Genomic DNA, 20062 nt, shown 5'->3' with positions numbered 1-20062 from the left:
GTGCCTTTTTTGATGAAAGAAACAGTGTTAATGACAATCATGAGGCTCGAGATGCATCTTGACCATCTGGTGTGGCTTCAATGTGTCGAGTTGACTAAGCTGAATCCCACCCGTCCGTACCTCGGTCCATGTCTACCTTATATTCTCCAAGGTGCAGTAGGTACCTATTATAATCATATTACAGATGGATGAGAATATAGCAGCTAACTGACGCTCGGCCAAATACTTTCCTGAAGAAAAGAGGAGTACGATGCTAAAGACGAGACTTTACCAATACCTAGTAAGAGGTGTATGGTACATGTACATAAGCTGGATGCTGTCACTCCGCACCTATAGGCATTCTCACATAAGGTAGGGACCTATTCTGAAGATGATATGGATTACCTACTGTATTGTTAATCATGGAGTAAAACAGAGTCAATCTCCCCCTCAGTCAAGACGCCTTGAAACGCCGACCTAATCCATGCCCATCCCAACCTAGGTCATCTCACAGGCTTGTCGGAGTTGTTCCCCGATCGTGCCGTCGTGATACCCCACGAGAAGCCCCGTAATGCGGAGCTGAGGGCCTTCAACAGCAACCACATGCGCAGTTTGAGAGCATCAAACAGAACCAACGGCCCTGACTCTCCGCTATTTAAACCCCTGAATGGTTGTATCTCCCACTCACCAGGAATCCTTTTCCTCGTCATCACCAATCAGAGCGTGTCGTTGTCCGGCAAACCTCGCTCACTCCGTCCACGGCTTCGGAGGCCGAACCCCGCCAAGCTCACAAAAGCTCACCCCGCCATATGTACCTACCAGCCGTTTTTAGTGGCATCTCATCGACAATCAAATCGCCTCATTGCTCCGGCATCTTTGCCCACGATCTTCATCCGACGTCACTATCCATAAGACAAATCCCCCTCTGCTGAACTAAGCAACTCAGGCTCATGTATATAAGAAACCCTCTTCACTCCATCACACCATATCATCTTTAGCCGTCCTCCTCTCAGCACTCCATTCCCTGTGATACCCCCCCTCCAGTCCACCACCATCCATCAACCATCATGGCAACAACAACAACAACAACATCCCCCCAAAAGGAGCGCGGCATTCGCATAGCCATCGACCGCGGCGGCACCTTCACCGACTGCGTGGGCGAGCACCGCGGCCAGGAAATCATCATCAAGCTCCTGTCCGAAGACCCGGCCAACTACGACGACGCGCCGCTCGAGGGCATCCGGCGCATCATGAGCCATTTCCTCCAGCGCGACATCCCCCGCGGCGAGGCCCTCGACACCTCCCACATCGACTCCATCCGCATGGGCACCACCGTGGCCACAAACGCCCTGCTGGAGCGCAAAGGCGAAAAGATTGCCATGGTCGTCACGCGCGGCTTCCGCGACTGCCTCGCCATTGGCAACCAGTCCCGGCCAAAGATCTTTGACCTGGCCATCAGGAAGCCCGACGTCTTGTATGAGCAGGTCGTCGAGATTGACGAGCGCGTCACGCTGGAGGACTATGCCGAGGACCCGGAGAGGAAAATCACAGAGGCGGACGCTCAAGCGGGCTCTGAGGAGGCGCAGGGCAAAGATCTCGTCAGGGGCCTCTCCGGCGAGACGGTCCGGATCCTGAGACGCCCCGAACACGACGACATCAGGGACAAGCTGCAAAAAGTGTATGACTCCGGCATCCGCAGCATAGCCGTGTGTCTGATGCACGGATACACGTTCCCCGACCACGAGGCCCTGATAGGCCGCATCGCAAGGGAGATTGGCTTCCAGCACATCTCCCTCAGCCACGAGCTCATGCCCATGGTGAAGCTCGTGCCCCGAGCAACGTCCGTCTGCGCAGACGCCTACCTGACGCCCGCCATCAAAAAGTACATCAATGGCTTCCAGGCGGGCTTCGAGGGCGGCCTCGGCACGGAGAGCGTCAAGCACGAAAAGGGACGCAAGGGCGCTCGATGCGAGTTCATGCAGAGCGATGGCGGGCTTGTCGATGTCGACAACTTCACCGGCCTCAAGGCCATCCTGTCTGGCCCGGCGGGAGGCGTCGTGGGCTATGCCATCACGTCTTACGACGAAGAGACCAAGATTCCAGTAATTGGATTCGACATGGTAACCCCCCCCTCCCTCACCCATCAAATCAACTTTGCTGCCTCATTTTTTTTTTCCAAAACCCTTTTCACTGACACGACAACAAATGAATTCAACAGGGAGGCACCAGCACAGACGTATCTCGTTACGGAGAAGGCCGGTACGAGCACGTCTTTGAAACCACCACCGCCGGCGTCACCATCCAGTCGCCCCAGCTCGACATCAACACCGTCGCTGCCGGCGGCGGCTCTCGCCTCTTCTTCCGCAACGGCCTGTTCGTCGTCGGGCCCGAATCCGCCGGCGCTCACCCGGGCCCTGCCTGCTACCGAAAGGGCGGCCCGGCGACCGTCACGGACGCCAACCTGTACCTGGGCCGTCTCCTGCCCGAGTTCTTCCCCAAAATCTTTGGCAAAAACGAGGACGAGGGCCTCGACGTGGACGCCAGCAGAAAGGTGCTGCAGGAACTCACCGACCAAGTCAACCAGGAGACGGGCAAGAACCTGTCCGCAGACGAAGTCGCCTTCGGCTTCCTCACCGTCGCAAACGAAACCATGACGCGCCCCATCCGGTCCATCACCGAGGCCAAGGGCCACGACACGTCCAAGCACCGCCTCGCGACCTTTGGCGGCGCCGGCGGCCAGCACGCCGTCGCCATCGCCGAGTCCCTCGGCATCGCCCAGATCCTCGTCCACCGCTACTCGTCCGTGCTGTCCGCCTACGGCATGGCCCTCGCGGACGTCGTCGACGAGCGCCAGGAGCCGGACTCGTCCGTGTGGGAGGACGGCGGCAGGGTCGTTGCCGAGCTGCAGGCCAAGATGGACAAGCTCAAGGAAAAGTCGCGCGCGGCGCTCAAGGACCAGGGCTTCGACGACGCCGAGATTGTCTTTGAGGAGTATCTCAATTGCAGATATCGCGGCACCGAGTCTGCGCTCATGATCATCAAGCCCAGCAAAGAGGAGGCAGAGGCAGAGTATGGTGGCGATGAGTGGGCGTTTGGCAAGGCGTTTGTCAAGCACCATCGGTACGAGTTTGGCTTCACGCTGGATGATCGAGACATTATTGTGGATGATGTCAGGGTTCGTGGAATCGGCAAAAGCTTCCGCCATCGGGAAAAGTCCGTGGACCAGCAGCTCAAAACCATTCAACGGCGCGAGGTCTCGTCAAAGGCGCAACACAGCGAGCAGGAAGTCTACTTCGAGGGGGGCAGGGTAAAGACGCCCGTGTACAAGCTCAAAGACCTGAGCGAGGGCGACGTGGTCAACGGACCGGCCATGCTGGCAGATGGAACGCAGACCATTGTTGTGACGCCTCGCACCAAGGCTCTCATCACGGGAACCCACGTGGTGCTGGACATTGCCAAAGAAGGCGTCAAAGATGAGTATGTCGAAACGCCCCCCTGATCAACCCCCCCGCGATACAAACAGCTCAACTGATTCACATCTCAACAGATCCCACAGCGCTACAGATGGAGACCGCGAAGTCGACCCCATCATGCTCAGCATCTTCGGCCACAGATTCATGGCCATTGCCGAACAAATGGGCCGAGCCCTCCAGAAAACAAGCGTCAGCACAAACGTCAAGGAGCGACTCGACTTCTCCTGCGCCATCTTCGACGCCTCCGGCAACCTCGTCGCCAACGCACCACACCTGCCCGTCCACCTAGGAAGCATGAGCCACCTCGTCCGCCGGCAAGCTGAGATCTGGAAAGGGCGGCTGGAAAAGGGCGACGTCATCATCTCCAACCACCCCTCGTACGGAGGCACCCATCTGCCGGATGTCACGCTGGTCATGCCCGCTTTCGATTCGAAGGGGGAGAAGATTCTCTTTTACGCAGCTTCGCGGGCTCACCATGCCGACATCGGTGGCATCAGCGCCGGCAGCATGCCGCCGCACTCGCGCGAGCTGTTCCAGGAGGGAGCTTCCATCCGTAGCGAAAAGCTCGTCAGCGGCGGCAAGTTTAACGAGCAGCGCGTTGTCGAGCTCTTCTACAACGAGCCGGCCCAATATCCGGGATGCAGCGGCACGCGATGCCTTGCCGATAACATCAACGACTTGAAGGCGCAGGTGTCGGCCAACAACAAGGGCATCTCTCTTATCGAGACGTTGATTGAGGAATACGGCGAGGAGACTGTCCAGTTCTACATGGTCAACATTCAGAAGAACGCCGAGATGTGCGTCCGCCGACTCCTAAAGGACGTCCACAAGCGGTTCGAGGGCAAGGAGCTCTCCGCCGTAGACTACATGGACGACGGAACACCCATCCGGCTCAAGGTCACCATCGACCCCGAGGCGGGCGAAGCAGAGTTTGACTTTGAAGGGACCGGCCCCGAAGTGTACGGCAACATCAACGCTCCCCAGGCAATCACGTACAGCGCCATCATCTACTGCCTGCGGTGCCTCATCTCCGAGGACATCCCCCTGAACCAAGGCTGCCTGAAGCCGATCCACGTCAAGATTCCGGAAAAGTCCATCCTGTCGCCCTCCGCCGGGGCGGCCGTCGTGGGTGGAAACGTCCTCACCAGCCAGCGCATCACCGACGTCGTCTTCAAGGCCTTTGAGGCCTGCGCCGCCAGCCAGGGGTGCTGCAACAACCTCACGTTTGGCTTCGGCGGCAACCAGTCCGGCAAAGAGGCCGTCAAGGGCTTCGGCTACTACGAGACGATTGCCGGAGGGAGCGGTGCCGGGCCGGACTGGGTCGGGACGAGTGGTGTGCATGTCCACATGACCAACACAAGGATCACAGACTCGGAAATCTTCGAGCGGCGGTACCCCGTTCTCCTGCGCGAGTTCTCCATCCGAAAAGGATCGGGAGGTAACGGTCAGCACCGCGGAGGCGACGGAGTCATTAGGGACATTGAGTTCCGCATCCCCCTGCAAGTGTCCATTCTCAGCGAGAGACGCGTATACCGCCCGTACGGCCTCAACGGCGGCGAGGACGGCCAATGCGGCCTGAACCTGTGGGTGCGAAAGGTGGAAAAGGCAGACTGGGAGCGCTCCCTCAAAAGGCTCCAGGGACAGGAAGACGCAGGGCAAAAGGAATATGAGGAGCGACACATCAACCTGGGCGCCAAGAACACCGCCGCCATGGACGCGGGGGATCGCATCATCATCTGCACCCCGGGCGGCGGAGGCTGGGGCAGGCCAGGCGAGCCGAGCAAGGAGAGGCTCAGGGCGGACTTGACTGGGAGCTGGAGGAAGGGCAGTGGTGCGGCGAGAGACGACACTGCTCTCCAGGCGTAGCCGTGTTCCTCAGCAGGTTAGAAGTAGCATGTAGAGAGCATGTAAGCTACCTTAGTCGACAAACTCTTGACAAAATCAGGGACCACCCATCGTTCACTTTTTCCAACAAAGGCGAGACAATCATATGCTGGTCATCAGGGAGATCCCAAAGTGTCAAAGGATCCGTAGGAACGCATAATAATCGGTGCCACCGAGCCGGTAAGCACAAACGTTCAGCCCTATTTGCGTTACGATTCGCTGAGATTTTGGTGAGAAAAAAAATTGGCGTCCGAGGTGTAACCAGGCCGCAACCCCCCCCGGCAACGAGTTCCGATAGGGGCAACATTCAACCTCCCATCACGGTGCGATATTCCCAAGGCATTGATGTCGTTGAATAGGTAGGCCAATAGCCCATGGGGTCAAGTCACTCGCCCAACAGCTCTTCAGAAAATCCAAAGCTGCCCATTAGCCAGTAAAATGGTGCTTTTCAGCCTCAGCCCTACCGAGTCAGGCTGCCGATCTCCGACGTGCCGTGGTTGCATCCTTGGCCCCCAAATCCTTCGAAAAAGCGTAGCCGCTGCAGTAAGTGCAGCATGAGAATTCTCTGCATTCTGCACGTTTCCCCCTGGGTGTGCTAGATCTTTTTGTGACCTTGCATGCTACAGCACTCTGGCTCTCACACTGCTCTCACCAATGGAGAGGCGTACCAGATAGAGGGAAAAGGGGGGGGTGGTGCTCGTTCCGCTGCCATGGGCGCACTGCTGTGACTGGCGATGCGCACCGTGGGATCGGTTGAATCGGTTGCACTCGTAGTTCACGATGCCTTCGGGAGGCTTCGCTTCAGCCTAACGCCTAGCCCTAGGAAAGATCCGAGCCGCGGTGCTCGCCTAGCCCCACAGCGAGGAACAAGTCCCACGATTTAGGGAGTCTTCGACAATGTCCGAGTACGAACATCCGTCCATCTGAAACTTCATGTGATGTTTGTGTTGTAGCTCTTCCTGCTGACACGTCGCTATCACGAGTGTCCAACTTGAAGTGAACCGTGTTCCGCGCATCCTGATTACGTGCCGTGCTGTCGACAGAGCACCATCCCTCTCCGTAGGCCGTTTCGTCAGTCGACTTGCGTATCGCGTTTTCCTCACGGTCCGGACTTTGTCGGCCTACTCAACGTCCGAAATGACCCATTGGCGGGCTTCCCATCGAGAGATTGGCAGACTGGTGTCTCCCATACTTTTTTCGAACGTGTACGCAGTAAGCAGCAACGAAGTGCTCGTGACGGCAGCAGGCGCCGTGATCGTCGGGGAACCGGAAACACAACACGCGCATTGCATATTCACCGTCGTACCGACCGGGTTACCCTGTTTGTCTCGGCTAAATTCGCGATTTTCTTGCTTTCCGACTTCCCTGGCTGATGCTCATGAATCCTGGCCAACCTCCGCTTTCCGCATGATTTGGCTCATCTTAGGCAGCTTTTAGATGCATCTCCAGCAAGTAGCGACGCAGCACTATTATGCTTTGACAAGAGGGCCCGGCCTTTGGCAAAGTTTGGCACTAGAGCAGAGTCAAGTCGTCTTCCGAGGCTCTTTCGGCATCTCGTGATACTCGCGGCTTATCAATGCAGTGCAACGGAGTCGTCTTCTGCTTCCTGCTTCCTCGTAGTCTGGCGTTGAACAAACCCCCCCTCCCCCCTTGTCCTTCGGGGCAGATGTGCTGGATGCTGGGATCCTTGCTTGTGTGTCCACTGTGAACCACCGGAACCTAGTCCCAAGACAGCGGTGGGTGCATGAAATGATAGACAACCTTTTTTTTTCTCTCTCTCTTGACTGCCAGGTGACCAGAAGAATGGAGATGGCTTCGTTTACACAAAACCACGTCCCATCCAATGGGCTCTCCGCAAAGGGGCCTGCCACGCCACGAAACGGCCCCGGGTGGCCTCGACCAGGGAGAAGCAAGCAAACGCCGGCACTCCATGCCGGAACTGTGCTTCGTTGTCTGGACCGCGTTGGTCCCCTTCGACGAGATCGCCCGGTAATCCCACTTTTCATCGGTGAGGCGATCAATCTTCCCTAGATAAAGGTCCACCCCGAGGCGGATCAGTTTGTCTCTCATGCCCCCACCTCAAACGCCGCGAGGACTGCATCGTCGCCCGTCTTGTCACTCAGCCGAGGCGCCAGAGAATGTCGTGCCCTGATATCACCTGCTTCGCAGACCACCATTCCGTAAACAAAGATGCGGCCTACTCGGGCCTTTCCGGCCGAAGGCCTAGCCAAATATGCATGTAATAAGGAACCGTCTCATGCTGGCTGCTGCTGGCCGTAGGTGCTGCTGCCGCTGCCTTCTGCTGCCCTAGGCACGCACAGCGCACCACACACACGCACACACGCACACACACACACCGGCACAAGTGAAAGGAAGTGTATCCCGAAAGAGAATAAAGAGGGTAAAAAAAAGAGGCCAGGCTCGGCCACGGCAGCCCTCCTCCTGCCCCTCCCCCTCGTCTCCTCGTTCCCTCCCTTGGCCAGGACTCTTGTGACTCCAGAGAGTAGAAAAGCGGGAGGAAGTGTGGCGTATCTGGCTGGGCGATTCCGTGTGGTTTCTCACACATATGTATGTGGCATTTTCCCGCGGCAGGCCAAGACGTCTGTCCCATTCGTCGCTCTGCGCGTCGCATATGCACGGCAATTGCAGCATGGTGTGTATGGGTGAATGTAACGTCAATGTCGCGGAAAATCGAGGCCCCCCCAGTCTGGTATTTATACGCACATGAACCGCACTCTATCTTGCGACGGCATTAAACCAGGACGGCCACCATCCAGGAACGAGACCCAGGGGAGGGACACACGACTACACCGTCACACCTCACAAGAGAGCGTACACACAAAGGACGGCGGCCGGCATTGGCCGCGGAACGGGACATCATGATGCGGATTGCAGTCGCCGGCGGACGAGGCCTCGGGTTCCTGCTGGCGACGGAACTAGCACAGGCGGCAAACGCTTACAACGTTGTTGTTTTATCACGATCTGTTGGGTTTTCCGCGCCACGTCTCCCATCGGGGCCCAGAGCTGTTTGCGTGTTAACCCTGCGACGCAGGCAAGACCCGAATTCGAACCGTTCGACGTCCAGGTCCACGTCGTGGACTACCACGACCACGGCAGCCTTGGGTATGCGCTTCAAGGAGTCGACCTGGTCATCTCGACGATATCCGGCGCCGAACAGCTCAACCTCATCGACGCCTCCGGGCGCGGGCGCGTCCGCATGTTTGTCCCCTCGGAGTTTGAAGGATCCCTCAGTCGACGGCCGTCACGGAACGATCCTTTGGACCGCGGATCGTCGCAGGCCCTCGCCTTGCTAAAACAGTGGTCCGAGTCCTCGCTAATGAAATACACCGTCTTCTCGTGCGGCCTCTTCATGGAGCGCTTCCATCCTTACGGGCTCGGGAGCACGTTCAACATTGGTCACGGCTCGGGCGTCGGCGGCGCTGGAGAGTTCCTCGTCAACTTCAGCATGGCCACGGCCGAGTATACGGAGCGAGATTCCAAGGGACATTCAGTGCGTGTCTGCCTGACATCGGTGTACGACGTGGTCCGGTTTGTCGTGGCAGCCGTCGACCTGGGGCCCTCGCACTGGCCCCATGAATTTACCATGTGCGGGGAGCGGATGACGGTTCGAGACCTCGTCAACGCATGCAGCACTGCTTCCAATAGTTAGTTCTGGCCCCTGCCTTGCCGCCCCAAGATGCTCAGACATGCTCGGACGCCTCACGCCAGGAAGAGCTGGCAGGTGACACAAAAAGCTAACAGAGATGTCGTCAGCGGTGTTTACGCGACATGTACACCAGTACGCGGAGCTGGAAGCCTACCTCAGCTACTCTGCCCAGCTGTGCGACTATGACAAGGTGGCATACTACCAGAGGCTCCTGGCGACGGCCAACGGGCGATACGACTTTTCTCAGGCGACGCTGAACGAGATCGTCAACCGCAGCAATAGCGTCCACGTCCAGCCAGTCACATTCAGCGCGTGGCTGGCGAGCATATGGACGCAAACATTCTGACGGGGAGCCACTGCATGGAGGCTTATTCCTTTCATTTCCCCCTCCTCCCACCTTTCTTTTCTTTTTCCTTCCCCTTGTTTTCTTGGCATCATTTTTGTCATCAACTGGACCAGGCGTTGCGTTTGGGCTTGCTTTCTTCTGCAGGCCTCGATGGGAATAGTATAGTGAACAAGTTCATGGGATAAACTGAGCATAGGGCCAACGAGCTGGAGCGATGGAACACGACAAGGAAGGGAAAAGAAAAACAAAAACATTCAACAAATAGCGGCATTACCTTGCGTCTTGGAGCACTTGCTCGCAAACAGCCTGTAACAGATAGACACGAGCCTCCTCCCCTAGGGCGCGAGGAGCATTCTGCACAAACGGTTAGTAGCAATATGGGAACGGGATGGAAAATAGCATGATACCCAAATCCAATCTCCACAAACTGCAGCAACCAAGCCGAGGAGTGATGGGCAGCCGACGGGAGCGGCCCCAGCAAGCGCCGACGACGTGACCCAGCCAGTATCAACGAGCAGGCATGCAAACATGGCAGGCAGATGGCTTCATTTCCTCTTGCTTCGGTGATTCGTCTGCTCGCCCCCGGATGTCTCAGACGTGCAGCCACTCTCCCCGTCAGCACTCACCGGTTGTCGATCTAGTAGTCGCTTTTTTTCTCCTTTGCGCTGCTGGCAGGCGGCCATTGGACGACGACGAGCCCGCGCCGAAGCCACCAGAAAAGGCCGTCGAGAGACACGGTCTCAAACATGTCTTGAGAAGGTCATCTGAATTGTGATAGAATAAAAGGAAAGAAACAGAAAAGATTGAGGTCGTCGAGTGTCTGTATTTTATCGGCGAGTTTTTTTGTTTTGTTGGTAGGAAGAGGGAAGAGAAAAGATTGAGGGCAGGTGATGAGCGAGCTGAAAAAAATAGGCCAGGGAAGATGGGCGGATTAGGAAAGACAGGGACAAGGTTGCTTGGCTGCACCTGCCGTTGGTGGCTGCATCTACCCACGAATGGACCTCTGGACCTCCTCCATACAAAACCGGTGAGGTAATTATGAACGAAAACACGAGCATGAACACTTGCACATGTCATCATTGTGACTCTTGAGGCCGCGGTCAATTGGCGGGTCGAGATGATGCGGAATGCAGCAGCGTGAGCCGATTCAACGGCAGTTATACTACGGGAAAGCTCTGCTTGGACACGAAAGAGGACTGCGATACCGTAGCTGATTAGGTTCGATACTATGGGGATGCAAATAGTGCCAACTTGTCCTAGATAGTCCAATATATAAGATACTCTATATGAAGGTATATATATGCTCTATATATATATATCAGTATACTGTAATAGGTAGTCTACCAAAACATCTGTCTAGGTATACAGCATTCTAGATTAACCCCGACTAGTATAACATGCATTGCTGCTACGCCTTTGCCTCGTCCCCAAACTCCTCCCCAAACTCGTCGACAATCCACAGGCAAAACTTCTCCCACTCCACCTGCCACTCCCTCAACCGCTCCGCCTTGAGGCCGCTCCCCAGGCTCGCCTCCCTGATGCCCTTGACCCACTGCTCCTGGTTCTGGTCCTCAAAGGTGGACCACCGGACGCTGTTCTCCGCGAGGCTGCCCAGTCCAGCGAGGCCCAGGTTCTCCCAGCCCTGCAGGGCCTGCCAAAAGTCGTGAGACATGCCCGCCGTGTCCTGTCCCAGCATGGCCGGGTCGTCGTTGCAGAGGCTGCACGCGACTCCGCGGGCGAGGAGCGCCGGCAGGGGATGGGCCATGACGGATCCGCAGAGCCGGAGGACCTCGTTGGAGATGGGGCACGATTCGATGAGGATGCGCTTGTCCTTTACCATGTCGATGAGGAGCGGGTGCTTGTACAGACTGAAGCCGTGGCCGATGCGGCGGGTGCCCAGCAATATGGCGTCAAACAGGTTGTTGTCGGTGCTAGAGCCGTCGCCAAGCGTCTCTCCGGCGTGAAAGTAAAACGGCAGGTTGACGCCCTCCTGTGCGGCCTGCTTTCGGAACCAGAACAGCTCGGGCAGTAAGTCGGTCAGCGGCTTGCCAAGATCCTCGGGCCCGACGAGGTCGTATCCCGCGATGAGATGGGGAAACTCCATCTTCGTGGTGATGCAGTGGTCCATGTTCTCGATGATGCGCCGCGTCTCGAAACTCCGGAGGGTCGTCCAGATAATGGTGAGGCCCCAGAAGCCCTTGCCTTCCTCTGACGCCTTGAATCTTGCAACTTCCTCTTCAATGACTGTAAACATGTGGCTGTAGTCAGTTTCGCACTCCTCGCGGCGATCACGGCAATAATCAAGCGGCCATGTGAAGCTGCATGCAAGCGTGTTAGCCTAGAATCGGCCTGAGGCCATGTCATTAAATCCACATGGTCACGGGATATTCATACCGAAGCTCAGCCCAATTCACCCCATCAGCCTTGAGAAGACTCATGAGGCGCCGCAGAAAGGCGCGGAACATGGGCTCGTAGTGTATCATGGTGGCCACCACCACGAAGCACTTTGAAAACTTTTCCCAGATGGCGTTGATCCCGTGGTGCTGCTCATGGCTGTCGACGAGTGAGAGCGTGCACCGGCTCTTGAGCCACTTTAGAAAGCCCTGCCGCCCGCCCTCGGGAAAGTCGTCGGCCATCTTGGTGAGCAGCAGAAACGAGCCCGGCTCGTAGCTCGGCTCCCATATCGAGCCGTCCACCCGCTCCTTGGCCCGGTACCTGAAGCGCAGCACGGCGTTTTCCCTCCTCTCGTCGCTGTCGAGGGGCACATTGCTGGTCATGTGCATGCCGGGGGTGTTGAGGAGCTCGTTGAGGATAAAGTCAAAGTCGACCATGGCGTCCATGTGGGCGTGCAGCAGGCTCCCCTTGGGCATGCGGCGCACAATCTTCCACAGCTTGGTCTGCTCCATGCGCTCCTTGGCCATCATGAACATCATGCCCGGGAAGATGCTCGACTTGGTCTCGCGCGCCAGCTGCTCCTCGACGCCGGGCGTCCAGATGGTCGCCTGTTCATGGGCGCGAATGCGGTCGACGATGGCGCAGGCGCGTCTAGCGATGGGCGTCAGCGACTTGCGGAACGACGCATCCGCTCTCGTCTCCTTCTCCTTGCTGATGAGGCTCTCGCGCCCCGTCAGATACTGCTGCAAAAAGGGATCCGACGTGGACGGAATGTCTCGCGACAGCTCCTCCCAGAGCTCGTCAGCCGTAGGCATCTTTGGGCGTGGTTGTTGTTTGCACGTGTATCGCAGTTCCAGCCGTCACGGATGCTCACGAAGAAGGGGATTTGAATAAGGGGGCGAGAGACGAGGGTGTGAGTCGGTTAGTATCAAGGTTATGAGGATGAAACAGGATGCGAATAGGAGACGGATGGAATAAGATTGAAGTGCAAATGCAGACCGCCTCTGAATAGCGGAGTTCGTGGGCCGGTTATGCAGCCTTATCAGGGACGGAAGCGGCGCCGAGGCTGTCTGGAATCCCGGCGATTGGTAGCTCCGGGCTCTCGGCCGGGGGCCGTTGAATATCGACGATTGAGTGCGAGGCAGCCAGCAATGAGTCACGGCTGAGGGCGCAGTTGAATCTCTATCGTGGTTGAAGAGTTCAAGTTGCTCAGCTGGACAGCTGCGGTGAAGATGCGTGCAATAAGTTCGCCCTGCTCGCCCTACGCAAGCCGTTTTCCCGTTAGGATATTCACGGCTAGACTCGCCTGTGGCTTGATAGATCGTACCGCTGTTATGTAACGAGTATGAGGTAGTATGAGGGGAGGCCAGGATGAAGGAAAAAGCCAGTCATACCTACATACATGTAGTAGTAGGTATGTACATAAAATGCTCTTGTGCCATGTGAAAACCACGTTTGAAATTGCCCTCGCCAGCTTCATTTGGCCCAAGTCAAACAAAATGAATGTCTCACCACCCCACACTCAGCCCGGTCCATCATTTACTGACAAGGGGGACATTCTCCCGTCCAGCTGCCCGCAGAGTCATACGGCAAACTTTTAGTCCGATATCCAACAAAAAAGCGTGCGGTGTAACAAGTTGTCCGATCGTCTGTGTCAATCTCTTCTGAAGCCAGCGTAAAGCCAATCATATGGGTGCAAAGTAACCATTCGCTCATTGAATCCATCCTCTTACCGTGATAGACCGAAAAAAAATCACATCCAAACCCCTGCACCCCAAACAAAACAGCCATTAGCAGCCCGCAACACGGTCATCTTCCCCTCACTAACAGAATCCCCCCTCGTCCATCACCACATCAGATGAGAGAACTCTTCCGCCCAGCCATTCACGTTTCTTGACAACCCTATTGATCGAGATCCATGTGCCCTCAGAGCAGGGGAATTTGCGCTACCGGGGCTTGAAGCTAGACATGCTCTCGATGCTGATTCGCCATCTGGCACGTCCACCCATGTTGCTCTGAAGGATATCACAGGCTGACAGGGCGCTTAGAGCCTCTTCTTCTTTGCTTTACCAACAGCCGAAACGACTGTGCCCTTGTCCCCTTGTGCTTTGATCCGCGTGTGGAGTTGGATGTGTTCAGTGCCATTCAGATGTCTCGGTTTCAGATGCCATGTGCCGTGACCGTTGTGATGATAGACTTTTGTTCGAATGTTTGCACACTCCGAAATATTCTTAGCTTCCCTCTTTTGGTCAATGTGACGAGATGAGCAGAGGTTTGGTCCCAACTCCCTTCGCAGCTGGTCTGATGTGACCTAGCGTTGGTGAAAGCCCAAAACACGATCCTGATGCTGTTGTGATTCAAGTATAAATGGCCTCTCATGTCCTCTGTTCAAGGTGTATCAAAAGTTGCCATCATCTCGCCGATGCTTCTTCACATACCAACTGGAGATACATCACAGCTATATCAGCATCACTCGTCACCCATACAAAGCATCACCACCACCACCACCCAGACCACACAATGCTCACCTCCAATCTCCTCCTCTTCCTCCTCACCTCCCTCTCCTCCGCCGCCGTCATCCCAAGAGATTACGACGTCCCCCCTGGCTACTGCTGCTTCACCCTCTCCGACCCATCCACAAGCAAGACCATTCAGCAGAACAAAGAATATGGCTTCCTCTACTTTGACGCCAACCAGCCAAAGGGATGGTACTGCTTCAACTCCGCTGACTCACGGCCTATCCTGTGGGACGACTTCAACAACGCCTGCATCATTTCCTGGGATGGGCATTTCCAGTGCCTTGACCCTACGCCTGGTAATGATAAGTGGACGCTAGGTGGTAGCAGCAGCAGCAGCAGTCCTTTGTTGCTGCATGATAGCTCTCCGACTTATCAGGCATGTCCTAACAAGGACGGGGGCGAAATCATTTCGTCCGGAGCTCCAACAGCGGCCGGATGTAGGAATGTCCAGTTGGTGGCTACTGGTCTGGAGGGGACATGCTCGAGCTTGACTCGCTGAGAGTCGGATGGAAGCCCTTTTGATGCTTTCGCCGTCTCTGAGAAGCTACAGAAATAGAGATGGACGTAGATGCTTGTATTAACAGTTCTTTTCATGTATATATTCATACACCTCCCGAGTGTAGGCCACCTAGAATACTTTCCAACATTTCAAAATTGAGATGCAAATCAGCGCATACACTTACCGCCAGAGTAGTAATGCAAGTTCGTAACCAATTTTCCTATATCCCATACAGGTCTCCTCTCAGCAGATACCTCTCCCGTCACAATCTGTTTACAATTTCGAAATCTCCCTGCTCACAGCCTCCGCCTCCTCGACACCATAGACAATAGCCAAGTCCCTCTTGAGCTCCTCCGCCGTCGTATCTCTCTGCCTCTTCTCCTTGGCAAACTTTTCCTGAACAAAGCGACGGAAGATCTCCTTGGCCGCCTCGTTCCCATCGGTACTGGCATCAACATAGAGCAGCAAGGAAATGAGAAGCTCAGCAATGTCCCACAGAATCTCCCTGCCCTCGCCGACCAAGTCGCCCTGCGTCTTATCGTCAATGTACCACCGCAAGGCAGACCACTTGGATACAGGATCCCATTCGGGGGGCTTCTTAACGGCGTCGGTTTGGAGCCCATACGCGTTCTTGATGAAGTTGTCAAGGGCATCCAGCGACCGGGTTCCCGACTGAGGGTGCTTGAGGACGCGGATCATGTCCGTGCACAAGACGTCGGTGGTGCCCTCCCAGATGGGCAACACGCAGCAGTCGCGGTAGAGGCGGGCAATGTTGAGATACTCCTGCTCTTCGTTGACGAGGTAGCCCACGCCGCCGAGTGACTCCATGCACGAGTAGAGCAGAGGGACGGCGGCCTTGCACACGTAGGCCTTGGCGAGGGGCACGACGATGCGCAAGAGAGGATCAATGTAGTGGTTCGCCGGCGTGAGAGCGGCCAGAGCCGAGGTCGGTGGCGTCGCCTCGTGCTCCGAAATGCCCAGGAGATAGCCGCAAAAGTTGCTCAGGAGCATCAGTCCGTGATACTCGGCGGTCAAATTGGCCAGGGTGCGCATATGCAGCGTGCTCTCGGTCAGCTTCATCCGGGCACCGCGACCAGCCCCGACCTCCCGTCGTCGAGCATACGCCCTTGCAATACCCAACCCTCGACCGACATAGCCGCAGGCCGTGATCACGTTGTGGATCCTGGTCAGCGTCAAGATGGTGCTGATCTCCTGAATACCCCTTCCCTCTTCACCAATCAGCCAGCCGCGCATATCTTCAAGCACGAGCTCGGCAGTAGGGAGCGACTGCGTGCCCAGCTTATTCTTGAGCCGCTGGATCCAGACGCCGTTGAGTCGAGTTCCATCAGACTTGGGGTGCCCGGTCATGGTTTTGGCGGTAGGGTCGTGTCGCCGCATGGGCGCAAAGAAGGTGCTGAGCCCGCCGTGCGACGTACGTGCAAGCAGAACCGTCATGTCGGAGTCTGTCGCGGACGAGAACCACTTGAATCCGCTGATGCTCCAGGGCCCAAGGGGAATCTTGCCTTCTTTAGACGCGAGCTGGCCCTCGGCTCCCTCGGGCTTGTAGACGGCAACGGTCTCGGTCTGCGATACGTCGCTGCCTCCAGAGCGTTCCGTCATCCACTGGCCGCTGGTCCAGGCGACGCTCGGGTCGCGTGAAATGAGGCGGCGATAGGCGTCTTCAAAGACCTTGCGCTCGGTCTCGGTGAGACGCCTGGACGCCAGATGCTTCCTCAGCAGAGCTGCCGCGCCGTCCTGCATCGCCGACGGGCAGGTCACGTTGGCAGACGAGGCCTCCCAGAGATGCAGACGCAGGTATTGCAGCGGGCGAGAGAATGCGCCGTACGGCGTGTCGTAGCCGGTGGCAACGATGCTAAGGCGGCTCACATCAACAACTGCACACGCAAGAGGACATCAGCTGGTGCGATACTTACCCCCTAGAGAGGCCAAACTTTTGCAACTGCCTCCATCCCTCGCCAGTCACCAGCTCACCTTGCAGTCTGCCAAAGGCATCCCGGCCGCTCCCCTTGAGGTAGGGCTTGTTTCGCTCGGCATCCGTGATCCAGGCAAACACTTCGTCCGAGAGGACATCCCTCCCCAGAGCAGCAACTTCCGCCTCGACTTCGGTTATAACACTGAAAGGGAGAAATACTTTTACGAGCAACGTTAGCGGGCCAATTGCAGTGCAGAGACGACTTGGAGCGATGGTTGTGTTGGGCGACGACGAGCCACTGTGTATGTGTGTGCTGGCACATGTAGGAGTGTTTACATGTGTGGTGCCCCATCACTTCAAGGGGGGACCTTCACTCACGTTTGAAGCATCTGCGAAAGGAAACATCGTCATAGAACTGGTTCGGCAAAATCGGGGCGGGCTGGAAGAAACCCTTGTTCGCCCCCGAGGGCTCCATGATCAGACGCGAGTAATGCTACCAGGAGGCACAGGAGGGAGCAGGCAAAGCAAACAAGCGGGATGCCGGGATTCGCGTCTGTCGCGCAGGCAAATAGGGAGCAGGGAGGGAGAGGAAATGAATGGCCGGGGAACTGGCTGAAGGAGGAGAGGACGCAATCAGACAGACAGACAGACTGATGATGTGCATGCAATGCAGCTGTACTTGTATTGAAGCAGCAAAGCCGCAGAGGGGGGACGAGACAATTCGGCGGCAGAGAGTTTAATTGCCAGCTCAGCTTACATGGAGTGTTCATGTAAGATGCAAGTTGGGCGGGCTTTGAGTCGGTTCGTGGGCGGGTCGATTGGGGACGAGGGTGGAGAGGCGACTGGGGGTCAGCCGAGGCTCGAGCCGGGGCAGCAGACGGCTGATGCACGAGATGGAGAGATGGCAGCTGAAGACGAGGCGGAACGGTTCCGTTTGACTGCGAACAAGTCGGTTCTCGAAGCTGCTGAAGAGGAATATCAGTTGCGTGAATGCGAGGTGCTGAAAAGCAGTTATTGTTACAGCACACAAGAGTGATTGAGCTTGGACACCGTACAAAGTAATAAGGTAGAGCTTCAACACCTGGACCATCAGATGGTCACAGGAGAGTGTGCTAGAGAAGAGGCTGACTTCCACAGTCATGAGTCGGTCAATCAATCGAATTGATCTGTAATTTATCTTGGAGGATACAATATGCATTTCATTGAACCCCGGGGCAATGGTAGAAAGTATTCAATTGTGTGACAGTCGAGATGGATGGGTTGAGCGAGGTTGGAGCAACTGTCTCACATTTCTACTACTACAGCACTTCCATGTCGCTGTATTGAAGAGTATTTTGACATGTCGAGTTAGCAGACTCAAGATTTAATATATTACTCAACATCTTCTCCTGTAGACTCCAGCTGTGGCTGCTGCGTCTTCTTCCAAGGTAGCGGGATGAATAGCCAGACAAGCAGCAACGGCGGCATGTGGGCGACACAATAGCGGCCCCATCCTCGTGCATCTGCCCCGGATTCTCCAAATTTCGAATCTCACGCCTTCACGACTCCCTCATTTCTTCACCCCCCGAAGCCGTCTGGCCTACAAGTGACCCTCACACCATGGCCGTCAAGTGAATTGCCTCGACAATGCGCACATCACGAATCTCCAAAGACACGGCCAAGCTCCTCAAGCGCGCCGCACACTCACCCTCGCCACCACGACGCACGACGCGGTCCTCCCTCGCCCGCTTCGCCCTCAATGCGGCCTCTTCGAGCGCGACGACGACGACGACGACCGTGAATGGCGCCGGTCCGCAGATGCCCGACATCGAAGACAGCGTCAGCCCGCCGCCAAGGAAGCGAAGGCGAGGCTCCGACGCCTCGTTCTCCGCTGACTTGGTCAAGGCCGAGCTCGACGACGACGAGGAGGAGGAAGATGACAAGCTCGACGCGATGGCTGCGGCCCCCTCGAGAAGCTCAACGCGCCGCGCTCGCAAGCCCGCGCGCAAAGTCGCCGATCCGAAGACCGGCGAACCGTCCGTCTCTCCGCCGTCCGACTGGGAAGAAATGTACGACGTGGTGAGGAAGATGCGAGCCCCCGGCGGCGTGGCGCACGGCGCGGCCGTGGACACCATGGGCTGCGAGCGACTGGCCGATCCGAACGCGTCGCCAAAGGACCAGAGGCTGCACTCGCTGATTGCGCTGATGCTGTCTAGCCAGACAAAGGACACGGTCACGGCGGTGGTGATGCGGAGGCTACAGACGGAACTGCCGGCATGCAGGCCGGGAGCGCCGGTGGGCTTGAACCTGGACAATCTGCTGGCGGTGGATGCGAATCTGCTCAACCAGATGATTTGGGCAGTTGGCTTCCACAATAACAAGACCAAGTTTGTTCCACCTTGTTTATTTACTCCTTTTCTTTTCATTTCTTCACGTTGCATGTCTAGATACTACGCTGGCCAACGTTGGGATTGCTAATCGTCTTTCTCTCTTTCTTCTCTACGCAGGTACATCAAGAAAGCCGCCGAGATCCTCCGCGACGAATGGAACGGCGACATCCCCGACACCGTCGAGGGCCTGACGTCGCTGCCCGGCGTGGGCCCCAAGATGGCCTACCTCTGCCTGTCGGTGGCCTGGAACCGCACCGAGGGCATCGGCGTCGACGTGCACGTCCACCGCATCACCAACATGTGGGGGTGGCACAAGACCAAGAACCCCGAGGAGACGCGGCTGGCCCTGCAGTCGTGGCTGCCGCGGGACCGCTGGCGCGAGATCAACGGCCTGCTGGTGGGCTTGGGCCAGAGCGTGTGTCTCCCCGTGGGACGGCGGTGCGGCGAGTGCGACTTGGGGCTGCAGGGGCTTTGCAAGGCGGCGGAGAGGAAGAAGGTGATTGAGGGGAGGAGGGTCAAGACGGAGGTGGTCAAGCAGGAGGTGGTCAAGGGTGAGGATGGGGCCGAGGAGAAGACGACGATCAAGGCGATCAAGGAGGAGACGGTCAAGGTGGAACGAGAAGACGCGCCTGGGGTTGGCGGCGGCGGCAGCACAGCGGTCAAGGTTGAAGCCATCGTCAAGCAAGAGGTCAAGGTCAAGCAAGAGCAGGACGACTAACAAAAGATAACGAGCCGTCGTATGGGCAGCAAACACATCACATGGCGCCGCCCCCCCGGCCGTCGCCCGCAGATCAATCACCAGCGTCCCGTGGAGGTTATTTTTGTGCGGTCTGCCACGTAGCACAACCACTTGTAAGCACATTACTGGCCTTTTCTCTAGGTAGACTCTGCTTGTTTGTTGAGTCCTTGCAGCAATCACACTCTAAGGTGGAAAAGAATCAAGACGTTATGGATGTATGTACTATATATATAATATGAGTTGTACGAAGTAATGATAGA

General features: G+C 56.7%; 6 protein-coding genes across 6 annotated transcripts; 4 read left to right on the top strand and 2 right to left on the bottom strand.

The window, feature by feature from the left end:
• Positions 1–920: 920 nt before the first annotated feature.
• Positions 921–5318, top strand: TRIREDRAFT_79153 (Hydantoinase/oxoprolinase; the record flags this gene model as incomplete). The annotated part of the gene is made up of 3 exons (XM_006966384.1): positions 921–2099; positions 2198–3456; positions 3527–5318. Exons 1-3 carry the CDS (start codon positions 1047–1049, stop codon positions 5316–5318), a joined length of 4104 nt encoding a protein of 1367 aa, XP_006966446.1. The 5' UTR covers positions 921–1046.
• A 2897-nt stretch (positions 5319–8215) lies between these two features.
• TRIREDRAFT_63733 (uncharacterized protein) lies at positions 8216–9349 on the top strand (the record flags this gene model as incomplete). Its single annotated transcript, XM_006966383.1, has 3 exons — positions 8216–8320; positions 8389–9001; positions 9099–9349. The coding sequence occupies 3 exons, from the start codon at positions 8216–8218 to the stop codon at positions 9347–9349; spliced, it is 969 nt and encodes a 322-aa protein (XP_006966445.1).
• A 1408-nt stretch (positions 9350–10757) lies between these two features.
• TRIREDRAFT_63889 (adenosine deaminase-related growth factor) lies at positions 10758–12558 on the bottom strand (the record flags this gene model as incomplete). Its single annotated transcript, XM_006966282.1, has 2 exons — positions 10758–11667; positions 11744–12558. The coding sequence occupies 2 exons, from the start codon at positions 12556–12558 to the stop codon at positions 10758–10760; spliced, it is 1725 nt and encodes a 574-aa protein (XP_006966344.1).
• Positions 12559–14263: 1705 nt separating this feature from the next.
• TRIREDRAFT_63526 (uncharacterized protein) lies at positions 14264–14761 on the top strand (the record flags this gene model as incomplete). Its single annotated transcript, XM_006966382.1, has 1 exon — positions 14264–14761. One exon carries the CDS (start codon positions 14264–14266, stop codon positions 14759–14761), a length of 498 nt encoding a protein of 165 aa, XP_006966444.1.
• A 273-nt stretch (positions 14762–15034) lies between these two features.
• Positions 15035–17169, bottom strand: TRIREDRAFT_63727 (uncharacterized protein; the record flags this gene model as incomplete). Its single annotated transcript, XM_006966281.1, has 3 exons — positions 15035–16634; positions 16696–16912; positions 17073–17169. The coding sequence occupies 3 exons, from the start codon at positions 17167–17169 to the stop codon at positions 15035–15037; spliced, it is 1914 nt and encodes a 637-aa protein (XP_006966343.1).
• Positions 17170–18716: 1547 nt separating this feature from the next.
• TRIREDRAFT_30805 (uncharacterized protein) lies at positions 18717–19586 on the top strand (the record flags this gene model as incomplete). Its single annotated transcript, XM_006966165.1, has 2 exons — positions 18717–19060; positions 19181–19586. Coding segments are annotated over 2 exons (750 nt in total), but the record flags the coding sequence as incomplete, so codon positions are not given.
• Positions 19587–20062: the final 476 nt, after the last annotated feature.

Source organism: Trichoderma reesei (genome assembly GCF_000167675.1).
Source record: "Trichoderma reesei QM6a unplaced genomic scaffold TRIREscaffold_12, whole genome shotgun sequence".
Lineage (NCBI taxonomy): Eukaryota > Fungi > Ascomycota > Sordariomycetes > Hypocreales > Hypocreaceae > Trichoderma > Trichoderma reesei.
The sequence above is the reverse complement of the archived record's forward strand: the minus strand, read 5'-3'. Positions and strand labels throughout refer to the sequence as shown.